Genomic DNA, 22,792 nt, shown 5'->3' with positions numbered 1-22,792 from the left:
GCTATTAGCAATAGAATCAATACCATAGTACACCCCTGTATTTTACAGTTAGATCAACTGTGTCTACAATAATATACATTCATGGATTATAATATAAATAGGTACACTATTCATCCTTCAATATGCAAGTCCTCAATAAACCTTGTTTGCAACTTGTGATTTATTTTGACATTTAAGTCAAAGAAAGATATTCGTATTCGTATATGGCTACACTCTTGGGAAAAGGAAGTTGGGTAGATGAAATTTGTTTGTTTGTTTTGTTTAACGACACCACTAGAGCACATTGATTTATTAATCATCGGCTATTGGATGTCAAAATGAAATGCACGAAAGAGTATAATGCATCTTATCACTGTATTTATATTCATGCTTCACTTTGGTCTATAAACATATTTTCACAAAACCTTGAATATATCGCTTAAATAAAGCGTGTGGACCTTTATTACCAACAACTATCATTTACATATGAGCAGTGGACATTTTGTTAATATGAGACGCATTGTGTAAATCTTTCAATACATTTATTATGGAATTTATTTCATTGTGTGCATGCATATGTAATGTTTCAGATGCAGACTATGATAAAGACTAAACTACAGGCGGGCGTGAATAATACTGTACAAAGTAAGTCTGTAATTATTATAAACTCGAACAGAATACTAATGCTAGGGCAGACTACCAAATGCCATCACAACGTCGAGTTGGCCAACGTCGTCGTGACAGTTGGCAATCTGAACGCTAGCATTATTCCAAGGTCAGAATACCAACTGTCGGCACAATACTTGTTTTTATTACTCATTATCACTTTTAACTAATACCCCCTACATCCACCCCCCCCCCCAAAAAGACCCTCAACAACAACCCCCCCCCCCCCCCCATCACACACACACACACACACACAAAACCCACAACAACAATAACAAAAATATTTCCCTCTATTTTCTGAGACAGTTCTACAAATCATTAGATAAAGAAGAAAGAAACAACTCGTATTCTGCCCTGCACTTAATATAAGGAAATTCTGTTTACTTGTCTTTTCAGAGATAAATGTGCAAGCTCAAATTGATAAAATGACAAGAGAGAATATTGACACGATACAAGCAGATATAAGCAACGCCATATCACAGGTATCACAGTTCTGTTGGTGAGAGAGTTGAAATTAAAGGCGACGCCACACCATACGAGTGCCCGGTACGAGAATAGCCGATTGTGACAAAACAAACATTACAATTTCATCTGTCGCGATGCAATCAGCTACTCATACGAAGCGCTCGTATCGTATGGCGCCCCAATCAGTGCCCTACGGCTGATATGAAAAGACCTTGGTATGTGCTCACCTGTCTGTGAACAAGTGCAATATAAAAGGAAGAATGTAGCTGGTTTCGTCTGAAGAGTACATGTCAGAATTAACAATGTTTGACATCCAATAACTGATAATTTATTATTTATGAACTCTAGTTTAACAAAAACTAATATTATGGTTCCACTTTTGTTTTGAAAAGTGTGATGTATGGGTTTCAATTACTGTCCTATGTATTTATGTGGCCTCAATAAATAAATATCTTGTCTTGTCTTATCTTTGTATTTCTATAATTTGTATTTTTTTATTCCTTGTAACTTTGTTCTCAGGCAAAATCCAGTATAAGGGATATGGGCATTGAGACGACCGTAGCGGACAACGTGAAACTCTTTTCACAATATGATAAGTACAGGTAGGAACGCAATGAGTAGAGCATTATAACATAAGATACTGAGAAGATACAGACTATAAAACTTCACATATTTAATACAACTATTAAAACATATTTGTAGTTATGCGATATAAACATAAACTACATAAACGGCATTTTAAAAGTATGTTTTTAATATGATACCTTATTTTTGGTTAAAAGCATCTTAAACAACAAGTTTAATTATAACTAAAAGTAACAACAACAATAAAAACACCTAGCTAACACGTTTGTCATAATTTGCAGTGGTACAACGGGAAACGAACTCAAATATTTACAGGCCTATTCTGACATTTTGAAATCAGTCTAGACTACACAACATTTTGTTTTGTTGTAACTTCATTTATATTTCATAAAAGGTCTATAATGCAAAGGCTGGTATTAATCGGGTATTTTGTTTGCAGGAACTATGGCGGAATTGGTTTAGCGTCGATTCTTCTTCTCGTGGTACTGCTCCAAGGGTTTGGGCTGGCTTTTGGTCTGTTCGGTTCTAACTCGAACGCAAAGCCCACAGAACGAGGGTGTCTGTCCAACGCTGGCGGGAATATGCTTATGGCGTAAGTGCAATGTAATTAATACAGAATGCTTGGTATAGTTTTACCTTAGCAAGTGCTTGCATGCGATTGATTGATTGTGTGTGTGTGTGTGTGTGTGTGTGTGTGCACGCGCGTGCGCGCATATGTATGTACGTGCGAGTGTGTTAAAATAACGTTTAATGGGTTATTATGCCATGTATGGGTGTTTTGTAAATACAATGTATTAATTAAACTAATCGAGAGAAAGAGAGAGAGAGAGAGAGAGAGAGAGAGAGAGAGAGAGAGAGAGAGAGAGAGAGAGAGAGAGAGAGAGATTTTCTGTCAAACATAATGTTAAATATGAACACTGCAGGTCTGTTGGATTCCTGTTTATTTTTGGAGCGATCATAATACTCATTACATCGATGCTATATCTGACCGGAAGTATCGTGGAGAGGTATATGTGTCAGTCGTTCAAGAACCCAAGCAGGATTGAGAAGGTAATTCTACATGGTACACCTTTCTTTACGATCATCACAGTTTTGTTTTTGTCTTGTAAAACTGTCTTAAAGGGACATTCCTCAGTTTTGTTGCACTGAAAGATGTTTCTGACTAATAAAATATTGCTACGATTAAACTTACATATTAAATATATTTTCTTGATTAGAATATCAGTGCCTGTACATACAATGTGTTTCTGATCGTCTTAATGTTTGTAAGAAATCCAAACTGGATTCTGTTTTCAATAATTTCGTACGTACGAAAAAATAATATTTTTGGAAATAAAATATTAGAACGACCAGAAACACGTTTAACATACAGCCACTAATATTTTATGCAGAAAAATGTATTTGATATGTAATTACAATCGTTAAAAAGGCCCTGTTAGTTGATAACACCTTAAAGGTTCCAGCAAACTCAGGAATGTCCCTTTAAGGCATATGGTGTATCTGTCATTTCAAACATGAATGTACTTGATATGTGCTACATAATTAGTTGTTTGTTTGTTTTAATTTATAATACAGAAAAATGAATATTTTACAAGAAATAAAATGTCTTAAATTTACCTACACTGTTGAAATACAGACCTCGCTATTTATGAGTTTTTGCCTTGCTCCCCATCACTCCCCTGGAATTAGTTCAAGTAGAGTAATTGTAGCTCCCTTAGCATGTAAAAGAATATGTTGTCAATATGGTCATGTTGTAAATGGCTCCCCATCATCAAATATAAATATATATTGCCTACAACATATTGTATGTAAATATAGACTATCTTCTCATAATCTATCAGTAGAAACGGGCATGTACTACAATATTCACAGGGATAATAGAATTGGTAGTCTCTGAGAAATGAATGTAGTAGAAGACGAATATCACTTCATTCTAGTGTATCCTTTTTGCAGTACCATAAGAGATAAATATATTAAAGCTTATTATTATAATAAACCATCAAGATTTACATTAACGCAGCTACTGTTCAGTGACTTGCTATTTTATTGTATATTATTACTATGCATGTATTACCCATTTATTATTTAATTTTATCGATTCTATTCCATTGTTACTTGCCATTCCTCGAAATATGCACATTTTTAAAAAGAAATATATATATATATATTTTTTTTTTTATTTGAAAAATAAAGTTTCTCGATCGCCAAGTTATAGTGGGGCAGATAAGTGGAAAATTGTTTACTTTGTGATACAAACACCAATTTTGGCATGTTTAAACCTCTTGGGCCACCTATTAATAAAAGCCCGTTAGCTCCTCAAAAATTCAAAATGTCCGCCATTTTTCAAGATGACGTCCATTCACAACACAGACAAAAGTTGATCCTGTAGACCGATTTGGATGATCTTCGCATCAAACCATATGTTCGTTAACATGCTGAAATCAAATATGTAACTGTAGAATAACTCAGAAGCTTTTTGTGCTTCTTTCTTGTTGATTATAAGAAGAATTTTTAAAACAAAAAAGAGGTCGCTACACTGCAGGCCGGATTGGTAGTACTTGCATCTGCCACGTCAGTTTGTCTTGCATGTACAAAAAACTTGATGAATTCTTGGCAATATTGGGCAATGGGTGGGAGCATCGTCCAGAAGATCTCCCACAGGTCACCATGTTTTGTCCATGCACAGTGGGATTCTGGCTCAGTGTTGACTGAATCCAGATGCAACTAGCCTAATAGGCTTCGTTGCTCGAGTTGGCGGAGTGGCGTCGTAAGGCTTCTGCTTTCGAGCAAACATATCAAGTCGTGCGGCATCGTGCAGGACCTGTCATACATAGTAACCATGCATTTTTCGAATATCGTCAGGTCATAGTCCTCCATTGTGGGTGGGTATTTGCTAAGTTTATCCTTTCTACGAACGGCAGAGACGATATCACAGCCAGTGATGCCATGGATGAAAAGAAACCCTTTGGTCTTCTCTGAACCTATTGAGGAAAATTAAACGCATGCAGAGGAATCCGCCTCAAGGTTTGTCCTTGGCCAAAGAATATCTACAGCTGCTGCATCCAGTCACCTGTAGGGATGAAAAAATATTGACTGCTATGACCCGAACATCTGTGTCACTGGCTTTGATAATGTGACTTTGGCTACCCTCTTCTGCTTCATTCTTGGCAAACAAAATATCAGCATTTTCACTTCCTCATAGCTACAGGTGTCGCCTCATCCAGACTGATTGTTTGCTTACTGAGAGCGCCATAACCCTTGGTTACGATGATTACGTTTGGTGTGTGCATCTCTGCAATCCTGTCTCCTAGAAAAAGCTCTGTCTTGTTGCCACTGTATGGCAGGAAACTGTGCTAGTGTGCCGGCAATTTGTCTTTACATATCACTTTTTGTCTTGCCGCCTGTCCTCGACTTGATCTCGTTTTTGCCTTCAGATTTGAGGCCTGGTATGGTAGACATCAAACACAATGTCAGTTATTTTGCATTTTGAGAACTAGAGCAATCATGCATACAGATAGGAGACTGGGTAGAACTGCTTCATCGACATCCATCATGGAAAGTGTCATCAAATAACGATTTGTGGTCACGATCTTGGCTGCTTTGGCAAGGATTTTGGCTTCCGAGTATTCAGAGGCATGTAATACGGATGAGCCGACATCTTCGTCAAAGCCAAGGACATCTCTTCCCTTTTTGTGGGATTCCATCTCAGGAATTCCTGCCAGTAGTCCGCCTTTCAGCCTGATTGGGTTCACCTGTAGTTTGTCCCACTCTCAACTGGTATCACTATGCATTTGACCAACTCAAAAAATGCTCTGTTTCCTGTGATCTTTGGTCTTTTTCTTCTTCCTTAGAGTTGCCAAGTAGGCCCTTTCTCTGTTGTACAGACCTTTCAAGGAAGCAGGGTATTACGTAGCTCTTGTTCCACCATATTGTTATCACTCAGTGTTGCCAAATGAGCTCTATCACTTTGGTTGCGGGCACACTCATTCAGTCGAGTGTTGATTTGCAAGGTTATGGCCTGTCTCATTTCGGATGTTTGGGCTTCCGTTTCGCATATGAACTACATAGACTCGACCTTCAAGGCTTGATCTTCGCATTTTGCTACGACACTCACATGGAGCTGCACAAGAAACTCTTTTTGTGCCCTTTCCAGCTTCGTGTTATTCAGCAAAATGCAACAGCTTTGGTGATATTTTGCTTTTCTTCTTCTCAGTGTATCTTCTATGCCTCCACCTTCATCTATATAGTTTTGCTGGAGTACATATGATAGACCGTTCATTGATGGCGTGAAACAGCGGAAGTTTGGCGCTATTACGGAGTACCCATCTTGCTTAGTAATGCATGGATAGTGCATTGGTGGTGATTTGAGATCTTCAGTTGGGCTGGCCATATTGTAGCTAATGGCTGATTAAAGGACGATATGTTATCCTTTTACCACCTTGAATGCAGTATGGTAGGCATATTGTATTTAGCTAATCTACTGGTACTGGATATTGATATAGGCTCATTGGATAACATTTGGGACACTGAACTATATTACTGCTACCACTATATTGTGCCTAACTTAGTGTCAATAGTATTGTTAGCTGACCCTGAACCATATGCCGAGTTGCACTGCAGTGATGTCACCAGTGTGCCCTGGTTGTGCTATGGCATCAACTCTGTTATTTCAAATTAATACATACGTGTTTCATCTACTGATCTCCCGTTGGGATAACAGGTCCATATAGACTTTGTTCACACTATCCGGTGGAGTCGAACGTACTCAATCACATACAATACACTGCATGCTACCCTCACCTAGTTTTGCCTGCGAACCAACGGAGTGAACTGGGGTGTGACACTTACTGTGTACTAGCAACTACTTGGAGCCATAGGTGAGAATTGGGTAAGAAGTGATGACTAGTGACAGGAGTCCATCCAGAGAATGTGGCTAAGTTCTGAAAGATAAGTGCTACTTTTACTACTACAGCCGTATACCCCATGCTACAGCATTCCACCCATACGGCATGTAAATGTTATTAGTAATAGCCTTATTTTTAAGAACATGTGTAAAAGTTATAGAAGGCAGCTTCTTCATGTCCAAAAATATATGATTTGTTGGTAAGATAATCAAAATGGACTAGTCTGACAAATTGTATAGTGAAACCATTATTTTCAGTAGAGGCAATGGCGGCCATATTGAAAAATGGCCGCATTCGTGAATTTTTAAGTGGCTAACGGGCTTTTTTTAAAAGGTAGTCCCAAGTTTGTTTGCATGCCAGCTTTGGTGCTTGTATCACCAAGTGAACGATTCTTCTAAAATTTGCACTTATCTGCCCCACTATTAGGAGAGTAGTTAATCCTACCTTAAATTATGTAACATATCGAGGACTGATAGGTCACCCCAACGTCCCTGCAGTACGCCATTGCTATCAAAGATAATTTTGCACGACATATTTCAGTGGTGGATCCAGAAAATCCATATGGGGGGCCCCAATGACATGAGGCGGAATGCCAAAGGAACTATGGGGTAGGTTTGGAGGGGGATGAAAATTAATATATGATAAAATTATAACTGTCGTAAGATTAAGTGTGGGGGGGGGGCTGGAGACCCCCCCCACCTAGATCCGCCTCTGTATTTAGTTTCATATCAGAATACATCATAACCTTGACATAAATAGTCTTTACCAAAATAATTTTAGAATGGAACCATTATTACTGATTTTAATTTATAGTATTCTTTGTTTTTTGTTTGCGTATTTGTGGACATACAGATAACAACCCCCCATCCCTCCAAAAAACAAAAACAAAAAAACCCAACAACAACAAAACAAAACAGAAACCCCAAAAGCCGAACAACTTAGATATTCTGATAGTACCTAGTTACCTGAATGAATGTTACTTTCAGTATGCAAACACGTTCACGAACATTGACCTTGAAAACATCCAGTTTGCTGTTCAAGGAAAAATGTTGAAGTTTTCTATATCAGGAATACTGAGGTTGGATGATAATGATATCTGTTTATCCTACATTTTATTTATTTATTTATTTATTTATTTTATATTTATTTATTTATTTATTTATTTATTTATTTATTTTATTTAATCATCTATCTGATTTTATTTACTTATTTTTATATTTTTCTGTTATACGTGATTTGTACATCATTCCTAATATATATTACAGCATTAAGTAATTGTTACTTTAGAGTATTTGTATGATATCCGCATCAAACGAAAAGGAAAGCGTTAGAAATGTCATTCCTAAACTTTATATATGAAACCTACACATATACTTATGAGCGCGCATATGTGAAAAAAACACATACATTCAGACAAATGAAGATAGTCCAAAGTGAAAACCAGAGAGTATAAACTATAGAAAACTTGGATGAACTGACAACCGGATTATTCAGCGGAACGATGATTTATGGAGGCACATTTAATATCAACATAAACTTTTCAGCAACAAATAATTCCATGAACATCAATAAAAGAAAACACACCGATGACGACACAGACATTGAGTGAACAGTTCTTGACATTTTTCTTCGTTGATAAAACTGGCACGCTGAAGGTTTTGTGACGTATTACGAGCAAATTAAATATTATATTGTTCGTGAATTTTAGCTATTACATTGTCTTTTCAAACAATATCATTAAAATTATAGGTAACTTTTCACTCGTTCTTTCTTATTTCTGTTTTTTAAATGAAACTATATTCCTATGTGTAATAATTGGTGATTCATCGATCTGCGTAGTAACACAGCTGACCTAGTTGTGTAAATTTAGAAATCCCCGTCATTAGCTAGCAGTGTTACAATTTTTGAACTATTATTTGGAAACAAAATTCCAATTTAGGGTGTGTAATAAATACAAAACTACATATATAGTTATCGGGGTTTCCTGCAAGAAATACACTCGTGGAATACAGAAATCAGAAAACCACATATATGTAGTTTTGTCTATTTCTCCCATCCCTAGCCATGCAAGAGAGGCGTATTCCATGACGTCAGCCCATGCTGCGGAATAAATCGGTCTTACATGACCACGTGACTTCTATTGTTTGAGCTGATATTAACATTGGGTGATGTCACGTACACGGCAAAATAACGCAAGAAATGCTTTTTATATTTCATAAAAACAAGGAAACATGCTGTCATAATAAAATTATACTATCATTTTCGGTTTATACTATTTTTGGGTACGATCTTTTCAATGGTTATGATTATTTTATTGTAAGATAAAAAGTAACAAATGTAGGTTTTTCACGTTTTCCCAAAATGCTTGTTTTTCATCTACTGGATGAGAGAAAAATAATCCTCCATTACGTATCCATGTGGGACAGGGCTATTCCACCCTCTGGTACATAACATGATGTCAGGGACGAGGCTTGCCGAGTCCCTGACAACAAATTATGTACCCTCGGGTGGAATAGCCCTATCCCACATGGACACATATGAAGGATTCTTTTAATCTACTATTATACTAACTCAATAAGTGGAATGTTTTTAATAATTACGTGTCCAGGTCGTGCAAAGAAGGAAAGACATTATATGACGCTGTGCAGCTGGGAAACGTCATCGATATACGCGACATGTTGAACAAAGTCAAGTCTTACAAGGACGTAAGTGTTGGCATTATTTTGTACCTTTGATCGCAGTCAGATAGTACAAATACTATGTATATGCAATGCTAGCATGCGTTAAATGTTAAATTAATACATCGCAATAAAATGGCATTGAATACGTCAACAAAACCGTCCAAATGTAGAAAATGATATATGACACAATTAAAATCATCGCTATTTTTTACATTTTTTTTAGAAAATGATTCCAACTGATTTTGCTAAAAATTTGGATTTGACGAATCTGCACTTGTCTGATAACGCTGGGAAACTGAAACAACAAATAACAACTCTTAAAGGATCCAGTAAACAAATGGATGATGTCACGAAAAAGGTAGGACGCGTATGATTTAATCTTAGTTAGGGTTTAAACTGAATGCCAAATATTTATAGCAATTTGCCGAATTTGATTTTAAAAATGTAGCCAAATTCAAGTAACATTTATCTATTCAAATTGTTTTAAAAAGCAATATACACCTGCAAACGACAACGTTTTGGAATTAACATTTTGGCGAATCTTAGCCAAATTGAACTTCAACTCGCGTTTGGCTATTTGTAAACGGCAGCTTAAACCCTGCTTAATAAAAGCTAGTGATTACAATGATATGTTATACATGTAGATACCTGTATTACAAAAATCAAGATCATATTGTGCTGACAAAACACGGAATCACTATATAATATATATAATTATAAGAGTACCGTAGTTACATGTGTGTGATTATTTTTAACTTTGATGACAGTATAAATACATGCAACGCATTATATGTTAAATTAATACGCCGAAATAAAACATACTCAAATATATTAGCAAATCTGTTCAGATGTAGAAAACGATATGTGATACATACATAAATCGGACACCAAAAGACCCCTCTAAACCATGCCCTCTGCAAATTGAAATTCCATTAAAAGCGGACGTTTCTCATTGTTTTTAAACATCAGTACCTTTGGTGTCCGGTTCATATATATATATTATGACGTATATAATATACTGAAAGGTATAAATAACGCAATGGTATTTCACTGATATTTTCTTATAGTAATGATATATCATATATGTTATGCATGCGGCCAAACGAGACACTGGTAACAACTATTACGAAAAGAAGATATTGTTCAAATCGGAAATAAATGCATTAAAATGCATTTTCAACAGAAAACACAACAGCATTTTGTCAACATTACTTATTGTTGCATATTAAACAAGACAGAAAAAACTAAAAACCGGTTGCTGTTACAGGCAAACGAGAGTAGGCAATGCACTTGCAAAATTTATTTTCATATGCAAAGCTGTGTTGTTGGAATAAAAACCCAAGTTATGTTTATTGCTTCAAACACATTTTATTTAATTTTTCTTCTGTTTTGAACAAAATCCTCTTTCAATACACTTGTTACCAATGTTATTAGTCCGCATGCCTAATATATTGGATGTGATATTTCTATAGGAAAACATTCAGTGAAGTACTAATTGAATTATGTATGTATGTGGGTATATATAAATGTTGGATCTCATGTGGGGTTTTCTGTGAATAGTGTTAAAGGGAGAAAAAAGACGGTATCGTCTTATATTTTCTTTTTCTTTTTGTTGTTTCAAATGACTTCACTGTTTGTTATGGATAGCTGCTTATTCGTCATTTTGACAATTTCAGATACAGACTTTAAGACTGCTGTTAACAAAACTACATGTGAGTAGAAGTGTATTTACAAATATCTTACCAAATGAATAGTTGATATAGCAGGTAGGCCAGGGGTAAGGCGTTCGCCCGATGTGCCGTCCATTTAGGATTGATCTCTGTCGGTGGAGTCATTTGGCTATTTCTCGTTTAAGCCACTGCACCACAACTGGTAAAATCAAAGGCAGTGTCATGTGCTATCCTGTCTATGGGATGATGCATATAAAATATCTCTTGCTACTAATGACAAAAATGTAGCGGGTATCCTCTCCAAGACTACATGTCAACATAACCAAAATTTTGATATCCAATAGCTGATGATTAATAAGTCAATGTGCTTTAATTTTGATATAGCATGATAGATACATGAAGCGGGGTGTAGCTACGTCGATACAGCGCCCACCTGAGGTGGACCCATTCTCTGACTGGGATGTTACACATCACAACCAGTGCCCCACAACCGGTATATCAAAGGCCGTATTAAGTACTGTCCTGTCTATGGACAAGTAAATATTAGAGAAGATCCATTACTACTAATTGAAATTGTCAGAATTATCAAACGTTTGACATCCAACAGCCAGTGGTTAATATATCAATTGGCTCTAGTGGTGTCGTTAAACAAAACAAACTTTAACTTTCTAAATAGGTACTGTATTATGTTATACCTAGTAACTAAAATCCAGTAAAATACAACTAAAACATATAATTTACAATCTTGGAGATTGACGGTAAGCTTAATAAAACAAATATTTTCAAAATGTGTTCACGAATTGCATGCAGCAAGAATTTCTTAATCACAATGAGATTGCCAAAGTAAATATCAAACATCGTTATAACATATATATTACAGGCATACAAACACAACAGCAAATATAAAGTGGTCAGTGAAGATATACCACAAGAACGATTTGTAAATTAGTAGCAGTCGCTGGGGTTAAAACAGACATGTTGGGAATTGAAATACTAATTTATATTGAATGTTATTTGCCAATGTTATGACTGTTAGTTAATATTGTTTTTTTTTGTTTTTTTGTTCATTTTGCACTTTACCAAAATAATTGTGCTTATTACAGCCAGGAGGGTTCACCAGTGTGGTAAGTGATTTTCTTTTAGTATTGTGTTTGTGTGTGAATCTGTATTTATTTAAAAAAAAAATGCTCTCTCTCTCTCTCTCTCTCTCTCTCTCTCTCTCTCTCTCTCTCTCTCTCTCTCTCTCTCTCTCTCTCTCTCTCTCTCTCTCTCTCTCTCTGCGTGCGTGTGTGCGTGCGTTCTATTTTACTCATACTACTGCTTCTTAATTTACTACTACTACTACTACTACTACTACTACTACTACTACTACTACTACATAGAGAATAACACATGAGTGGCCATTAGATACCATTTATCTTACAACGAGTTGTTTTAAAATGTATCTAACGAGCGAAAGTGATTTTGATGTTTTTAAACGAGTTGTAAATAAATGGATTGGTACATAACGGACAGGAATGTATTATTGTATATTTTTACATATCCTTAAAAACCAGGTCTTAAGCAAATTTTAACATGTTTTTTCATCTACAAGTTATTTACAGCCTTTGCACTTGTAGCTAACTTACGCGTCACAGACAAATGATTGTCAGGTTAACTATATATCACAGTGTAATCGATTTCGATCGTGCAGTTTTTTATTGGATGTATGACATTGGTGATCTGGTCGTCACATACATGTGTAAACAAGTAAAAAATAAAGAATGATGTTCTCACCAAGAATACTAATTACTACGTATTATTATTATTATTATTATTATTATTATTTCAGAATAAACTTGAAGCATCTATTAAACAACTCCAACCAATCATCACACAATTACCGGTAAGAAATATCAATACAGAGACTGTCCTGAGTCTGCAGCCATTGTAAGATGTGTCCAACGAATAAAATAGTGTAACAATTAATTACATACTAAATGTTGTTTCTTCTTAAAATATCAGTGCCTACATAATCGTTGTGTTTCTGGTTGTCCTAAGCTTTCCAAATCATTTCGTATATGCGAATCAAATATATAGTCAAACCTGTCCTAACCGTCACCTGTAATCAGCGGTCACCTGTCTTAAGCGGCCACTTTTTCCCTCCCAAACGATTTATAATGTAAATGTACCTGTAATAAGCGGTCACCTGTCTAACGCGGCTAGCGGCCACCTAAATCGGATCCCAAATCGCTAAAATACCTGTATTAAGCGGCCATATTAAATGTTTACTATTATACAAAAGGGATATTTTAACAACAGCGATAAGGTGCAGCAAATAACCGATCTTCACACCTTCAGGAATACTAGTACCCATTCAGTCCCGACATCTCTACTGTGTAGCAATTAAGAAAGTATGACTCTGCAATGCAACAAATTGCCTCCGGGCAAGTTACGCTTGACATTTGTAGATTCACTTACTATGACAATACACCGCATGAAGTAGGAATTGAATAATTAAATGGAAAAAGAAAACAAACTTGTTGAGAACGGTTAATTTAATACATTCCATTTGCTTGTTTCTGTCATAAGTTGATTTATAGTCAACTGTGAAGCACACATCCGTTGATTAGCAGTACAGATGGTAAAACAAGAAACAACAGCAAATGTTTTAAAGACAATATATTGGCAACCTGTAATCAGCGGTCACGTGTCTTAAGCAGCTACGTTTATCTAGTTCCTTGTGTGACCGCTTAAGACAGGTTTGACTGTATTAGGAAATAAAATGAAGGTTGACCTAGGGTAATCAGAAATGCATTCAGTTTACAACCACTGATATTTTATGCAGACAAATGTATTTAACATGTTATTGTAATCATTACAACATACTTAGTACATTCCCTTTAAAATACTATCCTAACAATTGGGTCGATTGTAATTTTAATAATAACAAAGAACAGAATATGGTCAGTCTGTCTGATTACAGCAGACATATTTCCATTAGGTTTATCTTAACGTATATGTTTTGTTTTTAACAATAATAAACACATTTTCATTGGGTTTATCTTATCATATGTACATTATTTTTAACACGTTAATAAACACATTTTTTAAGGCTGATATGTTTTTTTCATCTTTAACAGAATAATAAACACATTTTCGTCAGGATAATCGTATATACATGTGTATTTTATTTCGAACACATTAATATCAGGCTGTTAACATAATGGATATAGCTGACCGATTCTAATTTAAATTTACATCATTGACAAGCATGTGCTTTGTTTGGCTATCTTCTAAACAAACTATATTTCTGTATAAGGATAACATTTAATTTATTTTTGATCTACAGTAAGTATGCATTTTCGAGGGCACGATTACCTTGTTGAATCATTTGATAACTGATATAGTAGATTTTATTGCTTTCAGAAAACACTGAATGGCCTGACCACGATATTAACACAGCTGGACACAGATTTGCCCAAAAAGGCAGGGAAATACATCAAGGCAGTAAGTACACATCATACATTTGACAAATATGGAAAATGTAAGGAAAACAGGCACATATATTTTGCGTATGTACACTACATTGCGTTTTATTAAAACAATAATACTATCAATTCTTATTATTAGAAAACAGTTCGGGTCGAATTTACGAAGCCTGTATTTTCTTAAACACTGGTGTTCAATCCCCGTCGATGGGCCCATTGGGCTATTTCTCGATCCACGACTGGTATATCAAAAGCCGTGATGTGTGTTATCCTGTCTGTGGGATGGTGCTTATAAAGGATCCCTTGTTGCTAATCGAAAAAGAGTAGCCCATGAAGTGGCGACAGCGGGTGGTCCATAACCATATGTCCGACGCCATATAACCGTAAATAAAATGTGTTGAGTGCGTCGTCAAATAAAACATTTCCTTCCTTCAAGCGCTGTAGATACACGCGGGTAAGACATAAACAGGCTGTGTCTGTGTATTTGTGTGTGTGTGTGTGTGTGAGTGTCGTATGTGTGTGTGTGTGAGTGTCGTCATGTGTGTGTGTGTCGTCATGTGTGTATGTTTGTGTGTATTTGTGTGTATGTCTCTCTGTGTGTGTGTATGTGTGTGTGTGTGTGTTATTTGTTGTATCTGTGAAAATGTTCTTCACATGTGAATTTGAAAGGAGGAGGGTCTGGCAACCTCGTGCCGTACCACTATTTTTTGTACACTGTGCTGCCCCCGCATATCCTTGTGTAAACATTTTCATTTTAAATGATAAATTAGAATATCGATTTTACAACCATTTGTAATTACACCCCAACCTTTACGTATTGATGACATGTTAATGTCATGTAAGCTCATTGTCACTTGATAAAACGCTTAATATATTTTCATTGTTTAGTGTCTAAAACATGGTTTATGGTCTTGATAATTTTAACAGAAAATATTATGATTTGTGTGCTATTTTTTTTAAAGTAATCTAATTGTAATTATCATCCATTAAAGGCTTATGTAGGAGATATCGCTTGCACTATAATTTGCTATATCTCCTGCGATATTCTCCTGGGAGATATCGCTTCTTTTGTTACGTCACTGTGTATGTTGTTTCAGCGCTAAACCTATCATAAGTGATATCGCGCCACTGTCGCTTTGCTAGCTGGCCTCAGATTACAGTTATCTTCCCATTTGGTTGTCCAAAATCCGGAAGTTTGACCGCGCAAGTAGTCTGCTGTTTGACTGTGATTATTTCATGGCAGACAGCTATGAAGTGGCAACTGTTTGACTGAAGTGACAGGGGATAGCATGTAGTTTGTAAACATGTGTAACTTGTTGACATTGAAGACTTGTTTGTGGTAATTCCGGCCCATGCAAAAGTAGTGTTTTTTGTGTAAAATGGGTGTACTCCGGCCTGGTTTAGAGGGTGTGTCTGTTTAAACCAATATGCTGGGAGAAAGAGCTGGACAACAGGGGTTGTCCTTTTCAGGGTATGTGTCCCCCATGCAGGCAAAGGTACATACAAAACTTCACGGGCCTTCTGATATTAATAAAAATGTTATAGCCACTAAGGCTATATAGAAACATATAGCGAAATTAATTGTGGTCTGAGGCCAGCTAACGAGTCTACCGCTGCCGAATACATTGACATTGAACCCACAATACTCGCGTTGTTTACAATTGTCGCAAATGAAAATAATGATAATGGATGATAACAAGAATACCCCCTCGTGTCTTTGTGATATCATAATGTATCAGCACCGGTTCATTAAAGTATAAAAATCCTCGGCAAGTCTCGGCTTCATATTTTTATCAACGCGTGCTGATAAATTATGATATCACAAGACACTCGGGAAGTATCCTCTATTTAGCAACTATTTCAAGCTGATCGGCATAGAAAAATATGGAAATTGCACAATGAACATCTATTGACCATGGTATATTTAAATAAGATTTTGAAAATTATTTAAATTGCATAACGCTTTTATTGCAAAGAATTAATACACTGGTTCACCTTGGAGAATTTAAATATCCAATTTCCGGACTGGTTTTTTAAATAAAAATACATAGTGTATGTGCTAATTGTAATTTTCTTTCCAACACGACAGTAAAAGACGCTTTAATCCAATAGTGCGTTTTAATTTGCTTAGAGAGTTAGCAACACAACATATGAGCATTTCTTATTTATTCAGTATAATATAAAATTTGTTATCTGTCTTTCCAGTCAGTTGATTTCTTCACCGGGCACATCTTTGGAATCTTTGATTCATTTGTTAATGACACCATGCATCACGTAAGTTATACCAATCTTAAAATGTATATCATAAAAAGAAACACCCTGTAATAACCATCTTGTACGTTTGTGTCATTAAAGAAATATTGTGTGAGAAATAAAATAATGCTGTCCGAGTCAGACCTCGCGGTTTAAGAAGAGCTATAACTCTAGCTCCACATTACTAGTTTAAGGAGTGATTTGTAACTCCCCTTAGTATGAGGATTGTTTAAAATAATACACTAAAGGAGTTAGTATCAATGCTCAGAAATATGGGAAATGTGGTATTATTTTAAATGGTTCATTAGTCCCCTCGATTTTGTTTTCACCTTTAGGTCTGTTGAATTAATTTATGCACTCTTTCTATCAAATGTAGTTATTTCATCCGCATACTGCAATGTATTATGTTAGCTACTGGTTTGATTACTGGAGTGATTTGTTACGTTTGTAATGTTCAAATATTCACTTTGCATGTTCAAATTAACAAAAGTCTACTTGGATGTAACCATGGTCTCAAACGCAATACCTTTTTGATTGTACATATATACAAACAGAACAAGACCTATAACAAGCAAACACACCTTTTAAAAAACCCCAAATTGGTTAGTTTGTTTGTTATATAACTAGTTTTTAAAATTCAAAATAACTTACGATTAATACCTAAACTTTCTCAATACCTCACTGGTAATTAGATAGTCATATATCATGTATTTCATGTAATGTTAACATCTGTCTTAGCCAAACCATGACACTTTGTGTTTTTAAATATTCCCCAGCTGCATACTGACCTGGGTAACTGTCGACCAATCTGGTCTGTGTACAACGCACTGGTCCTCGAAACACTGTGCCACGGAATCGTGGATCCCCTGGTGAGTTAACAAGGAAATGTTTTATTTAACGACGCTCTCAACACATTTTATACTAAAAGGCAAAAGTTATTGTGACACACAAAAGACAAAGATAATTGATGATAATTTTTTATTGCCGTGTATGAAACGTTATAACATGGAAAGAGAAATGTCCGAAAGTATGGAAACGAGCAATAGTCCATCAAAAGGGCGCACCTGCCATATGCAAATGAGCCACATCACTAGAGGGGGTCCAGAGCGAAGTTCACACAATCTGGCTGGGCGTCTTGCACAGATACCGTAGATGCGTAGAAGCCGTCGGACTGTCCTCGCTCATACACCTCTGTTGCCAGGGATAGTACGGGCTGTGAGGGTTGCTGGCTGGAACCTGTTTCGCAGATGCGTGGTTCGGATCCATGTGTCTTGGCGAGGGGTTGTCACGGGTGGTCGGTCGCTACGGGGAAGGTCCCTGACCTGGTTGTTTTGTTGATATCGTTGCCATAAGTGCCATATGGTATTTCTGTGGACACTGAATTGATGTGCGACATCACGCTGCTAGGTCCCAGATTCAAGCATCCTTATGACTCGCCATCTGTCATTTACACTGAGGCGTGGCATGACGAAATTGCACCAAACAGTTCACTAATGGCGTTTTTCTGACTTCTGGACTTCTGAAGGCTACACAGAGTGGCAATGATTTGTGACTGAATGTCTGGCCTTTTATGGTTAACACTGGACAGGATTTCTCTCGAATATTCCATATTTCGCTGCAACAACTGCTTGGTTGCATTTCCTCGATCTGTTTCATGCACATTTTCTCTGGTTTACATCCATAAATCCATTCACATATTTATTACTCCAAACAATCCATGTCACAATAACTTTTGCCTTTTAGTATATTTACGGTTATATGGTTAAAGAACACACATATAATGAGAGAGGAATCCCGCTGTCTTTTCGATTAGCAGCAAGGGATCTTGTATATGCACCATCCCAAAGACAGTACATACCACGACATTTGTTAGACCAGTTGTGAAATACTAGCTGGAACGAGAAACAGCCCAATGGGCCCACCGACGGGAATCGATCCTAGATCGATCGCTGTACCACTGAGCTAAGTCCTGCCCCCTTGTGAGTTAACAAGACAAGACGTTTACAAAACAAAACTGTACTTACACTCATGCCGTTGCGCAACGTCATAGGAGGAATATATATAATATACACATTTAGTTATATACACTATTACAAGTCGTAATGTGAGATATACCCAAACAGCTATGCCACCATACTATCGAACTGATGTATTGCTCTGGGGAGGGGGCAGGACGTAGCCCAGTGGTACAGCGTTCGCTCGAAGCGCGGTCGGTGTGGGATCGATCCCCGTCGGTGGGCCCATTGGGCTATTTCTCGTTCTAGCTAGTGCACCACGACTGGTATATCAAATGCCGTGGTATGTACTACCCTGTCTGTGGGATGGTGCATATAAAAGATCCCTTGCTACTAATCGAAAAGAGTAGCCCATGAAGTGGCGACAGCGGGTTTCCTCTCTCAATATCTGTGTGGTTCTTAACCATATGTCTGACGCCATATAACCGTAAATAAAATGTGTTGAGTGCGTCGTTAAATAAAACATGTCCTTTTTTTCTGGTGAGTGGCAGTCCACTTATAGACAAAACAGTGATTATATTACAAAGACTTAAACTGTGATGTCTAAACAAAAAACAAAACAAAACAAAACTAGAGGAATTTGTTATTTTAGTCATTCAAAAGCTCCATGTGTCGAAAAAACAACAACAACAACATACAATGACAACAGACCCATTACAGTCTCTCTGAGAATATTAGAATATTAGTAAATTAGAGAAGCAGATCAATGTTTTTATCGCTTCTCGCCTTTATTACCGACTCTGGATTTGGTTACTGCCCGTTAAAGCTGGGTGTTTTGGTTCTTTCAGTGCAGGGGCGGGACGTAGCCCAGTGGTAAAGCGCACGCTTGATGTGCGGTCGGTCTGAGATTGATCCCTGTTGATGGGCCCATCGGGCTGTTTCCCGTTCCAGCCAGTGCACCACGACTGGTGTATCAAAGGCCGTGGTATCTGCTATCCTGTCTGTGGGATGGTGCATATAAAAGACCCCTTACTACTAATGGAAAAAGATAGCGGGTTTCATCTCTATGACTGTGTGAAAATGACCATATGTTTGACATCCAATAGCCGGTGATCAATAAATCAATCTAGTGGTGTTGTTAAACAAAACAAACTTTAACTTTCAGTGCAGTAGTGCAGTAGCGCAGAAAATTCCAACTATAATTCCTAAAATTCTCAGTCTTTTAGACCCATACACAATGTCTGCTATAATATTTAGTATATTATTATTCGATATCAAAAGAATGAACAATAATTATGTTTATATGTATTATTATAATAAACCCTGGTCACGTGCTTATTATAATAATAAACTGATCACATGATTATAATTCACAACAGAATGGCTTCTGGTTGGCTCTAGGATGGACGATTTTCTTCGGTTTGCCATCTTTGGTATTTTCTGTGAAGCTTGCAAAGCACTTGAGACGGATGAAATATTTAGATGAGTTTGGTACTACGACATCTGAAGAAAATGCGATGACAACGTATGTATTATTATGTCATATATCGGGTGATTAAAAAGAAAAGAAAGGCCCACGTTTTGAAGTTGAATACTGCAAAGACGTATGCAATGCAGAACATTGACATTTGGTACAAAACCAGTGAGTCATTTGGTGGTTCATTTTATTGCCTGGCATAATTAAAAATGGCTTTTGATAGAAAACGGAATGTCACAAATGCTATACCATTATGAACCTACTCACATTTACTGTACGTGTTAAAGATGATGGTCTATTGGCCCACCTTTCTTTTACAATGGCCCACATTATTTTTTTCCAGGATGAAATACACTCCTTTATTTCTTCGAGTGTCATGTTTGCCCAATATCATTTCGGAATTTTCCCTTTAAGCACTTGTACCGGTGAACATGTCCCATATCGAAAGGTCCATAGGGTTGCAGCCCGTGAACATAAAATGGAAATACCCATGTGCTGGTGGAAAAAAACTCTCGATATGAGGAAATACATTTTATCCTAGAAGAAAAACAATGTCTATATATGGTTTAAAATCATAACTGTTAATAAACACATTAGATTTGGGTAGTGAAGAATGTATCACAAATGAATCTTTTATATTAAATAGATTACAAAATAAATACAGTGAGGTTGTGCAGAATTTCAATGTTATGCATTAGATTTGGTTTTCCAGCATTAACATAAAACAGTTAGACGTTTTAATCACTCCATAGAGCTACTTTTAGTTATAGTTTTATCAAGATCACGTTTAGATTTCATGTGTTAATTGTCCACTAAACATTCATTTCAGCTTCGTTTTAGAAACACTGGTTTAAAGTATGACATATTGTATAATGATTCCATTTTATAATTACTGTTTTGTAATAGGCGTCTGAATTGGTTAAAATGCTATCACGTGATCTAAAAAAAGAAAGTTCATTCTTCCATAAACGTGAAAAGTGCACTTTTTCTGTAAACAAATAAAAACAGAATGTTATTACCGGAACTATTTTTTATTAAGTACGTCAACAACGGAATCCCCGAGGATTCCATCATTTCAATTTTTATCCAAATATCGTCTACACAGACAAAACATTTTTCGATTTAAATTTACTCTTTTTTTCTTCATTATCAGTACACCCAAGTGATTAATAACATATCTGACACTAATATGACTGTTTTCAGGTTTGCCATTTCTTCTGAGGGAAAACCATTTGCGTGAGTGTTTTCTTGTGTTATTCGCCTGTTTTCTACCAATGACAATCGCAATACAGTTTTAAAATAGGTATCTTAATTCTTAACTACACCAAAAGCTATAATATTTGACAAATGCTGTTCTTACAGAAATTATTATATGAACATAAATTGAAACTACAACAACATGCATCACATTCAAATTGACCCCCCCCCCCCCCCCCCCCCAGGTCAATCACAGTTTGTCAAAAATATGACACAACCACAAAATAAATGCAATCACGCACACACGCATACACACAACTGGCTACGTGATCAGTATTATGGCAGGTTTATTATGAAACCATATTGCCCGATGATGCACGTGTTTTCGTTTTTTGGGGGCAACGTAGGGCCATGTTTGAAAATAATTGCATTAATATACGTTTGTTTTTCAGCAACAAAGTAGAACATCAAGACATACAAGGTATGTTAACATTGTGACCTATTACACCTGAGATAGACTGATAGTAGTACGTATACGTACTGTAAATACATGGTGTGAGTTGGGGTAGTACCCAAAGTATTATTTTCTTGTTGGCAGGTGAGTAGAATGAACAACATGCAACGAAAGTATTTAATTTTGTAAGCTGTTTTGAGTTAAAAATAAACTTTCGTCCCGTCAAGAGATCAAATTTTCAACCACTGCGTGTCTCATCTTCCTCCATGGGTGCAGTCTCTGTGTACTTCCCTGTACCCACCTGGCAATCTCATCCTCTGCCGCTAATGAAGTTGGTCTGACCCTCGGGACTAACTAACGAGCGCCGGTAGTAGGGGAGTATAGTAGGTGGCTACAAGTACCTCATAAGTAGTTTTCTAGTAGTAAGCACTGAACACTGCGAAGTAGTCAAATTAAGCCCAAAGCTCAGAATGATGGGTTATATCAGGTGTGTGCTACGGATGACCACACAAAACAAGCACCTGTCGTGGACGTGGACACTGATAAAACGCTGAAAGATAGGAGGAACTGCAAGATCGGGAAGAAATAAGACGTTGTTCAGAAGAAGGACGTTGTTCAAAATGAAAGGCGGCAGTGGGATAAAGAAATATTTTTAAAAGTTTCAGTTTTCTGCAATAGCTCTTATTATTACGTCATATAATTTGTGAATCCTACTTCAGCTTTATTTTTCAACTTCTGTTTCAGGCAGCATTCTACCCTAACTGAAACCAGCCTAGACGTACAAGGCTTGAATTGTTATATTCGCGGACTCTTCCATCCAACTGAAATGACTTGTTTATATCCGTCCAAATGTGATAGTTTTGTTTGTTGTGTGCATTTTTTTTTTTAATTTACGTTAGACGTTTCAAAATATATTGTGTTATTTCTGCCGGATTTTATTTTGTAATGTCCATACATGAAGATATGATTTGCAAATAAAGTGTTCTTTTCTATCAGCATTCATGCGTTTTAAGCTACAATATTTGAATTTAAAGTA

The 22,792-nt window shown here is 36.5% G+C and overlaps 1 protein-coding gene across 1 annotated transcript; it reads left to right on the top strand.

Annotated features, from left to right (window-relative positions):
- Positions 1 to 575: 575 nt before the first annotated feature.
- LOC121384805 (prominin-1-like) lies at positions 576 to 22,754 on the top strand. The gene is made up of 18 exons (XM_041515392.1): positions 576 to 624; positions 1,042 to 1,127; positions 1,630 to 1,712; positions 2,135 to 2,287; positions 2,619 to 2,745; positions 7,586 to 7,677; positions 9,208 to 9,304; positions 9,504 to 9,638; positions 10,957 to 10,992; positions 12,054 to 12,074; positions 12,782 to 12,835; positions 14,359 to 14,439; positions 16,626 to 16,694; positions 17,450 to 17,542; positions 20,008 to 20,153; positions 21,309 to 21,341; positions 21,755 to 21,783; positions 22,501 to 22,754. Exons 1-18 carry the CDS (start codon positions 579 to 581, stop codon positions 22,515 to 22,517), a joined length of 1,398 nt encoding a protein of 465 aa, XP_041371326.1. The 5' UTR covers positions 576 to 578; the 3' UTR covers positions 22,518 to 22,754.
- Positions 22,755 to 22,792: the final 38 nt, after the last annotated feature.

Source organism: Gigantopelta aegis, chromosome 10 (assembly GCF_016097555.1).
Source record: "Gigantopelta aegis isolate Gae_Host chromosome 10, Gae_host_genome, whole genome shotgun sequence".
In the NCBI taxonomy this organism is placed as follows: Eukaryota; Metazoa; Mollusca; class Gastropoda; order Neomphalida; family Peltospiridae; genus Gigantopelta; species Gigantopelta aegis.
Note: the sequence above shows the minus strand (reverse complement) of the source record. Positions and strands in the feature narration are given on the sequence as shown.

Bases quoted from the DNA above. Each gene is read 5' to 3' on its own strand.
- LOC121384805 (XM_041515392.1), top strand. From the start codon at position 579: ATGATAAAGACTAAACTACAGGCGGGCGTGAATAATACTGTACAAA. The intron at 625-1,041 runs GTAAGTCTGTAA...TTGTCTTTTCAG, and splicing joins CGTGAATAATACTGTACAAA to AGATAAATGTGCAAGCTCAA. The intron at 12,836-14,358 runs GTAAGAAATATC...TATTGCTTTCAG, and splicing joins CAATCATCACACAATTACCG to AAAACACTGAATGGCCTGAC.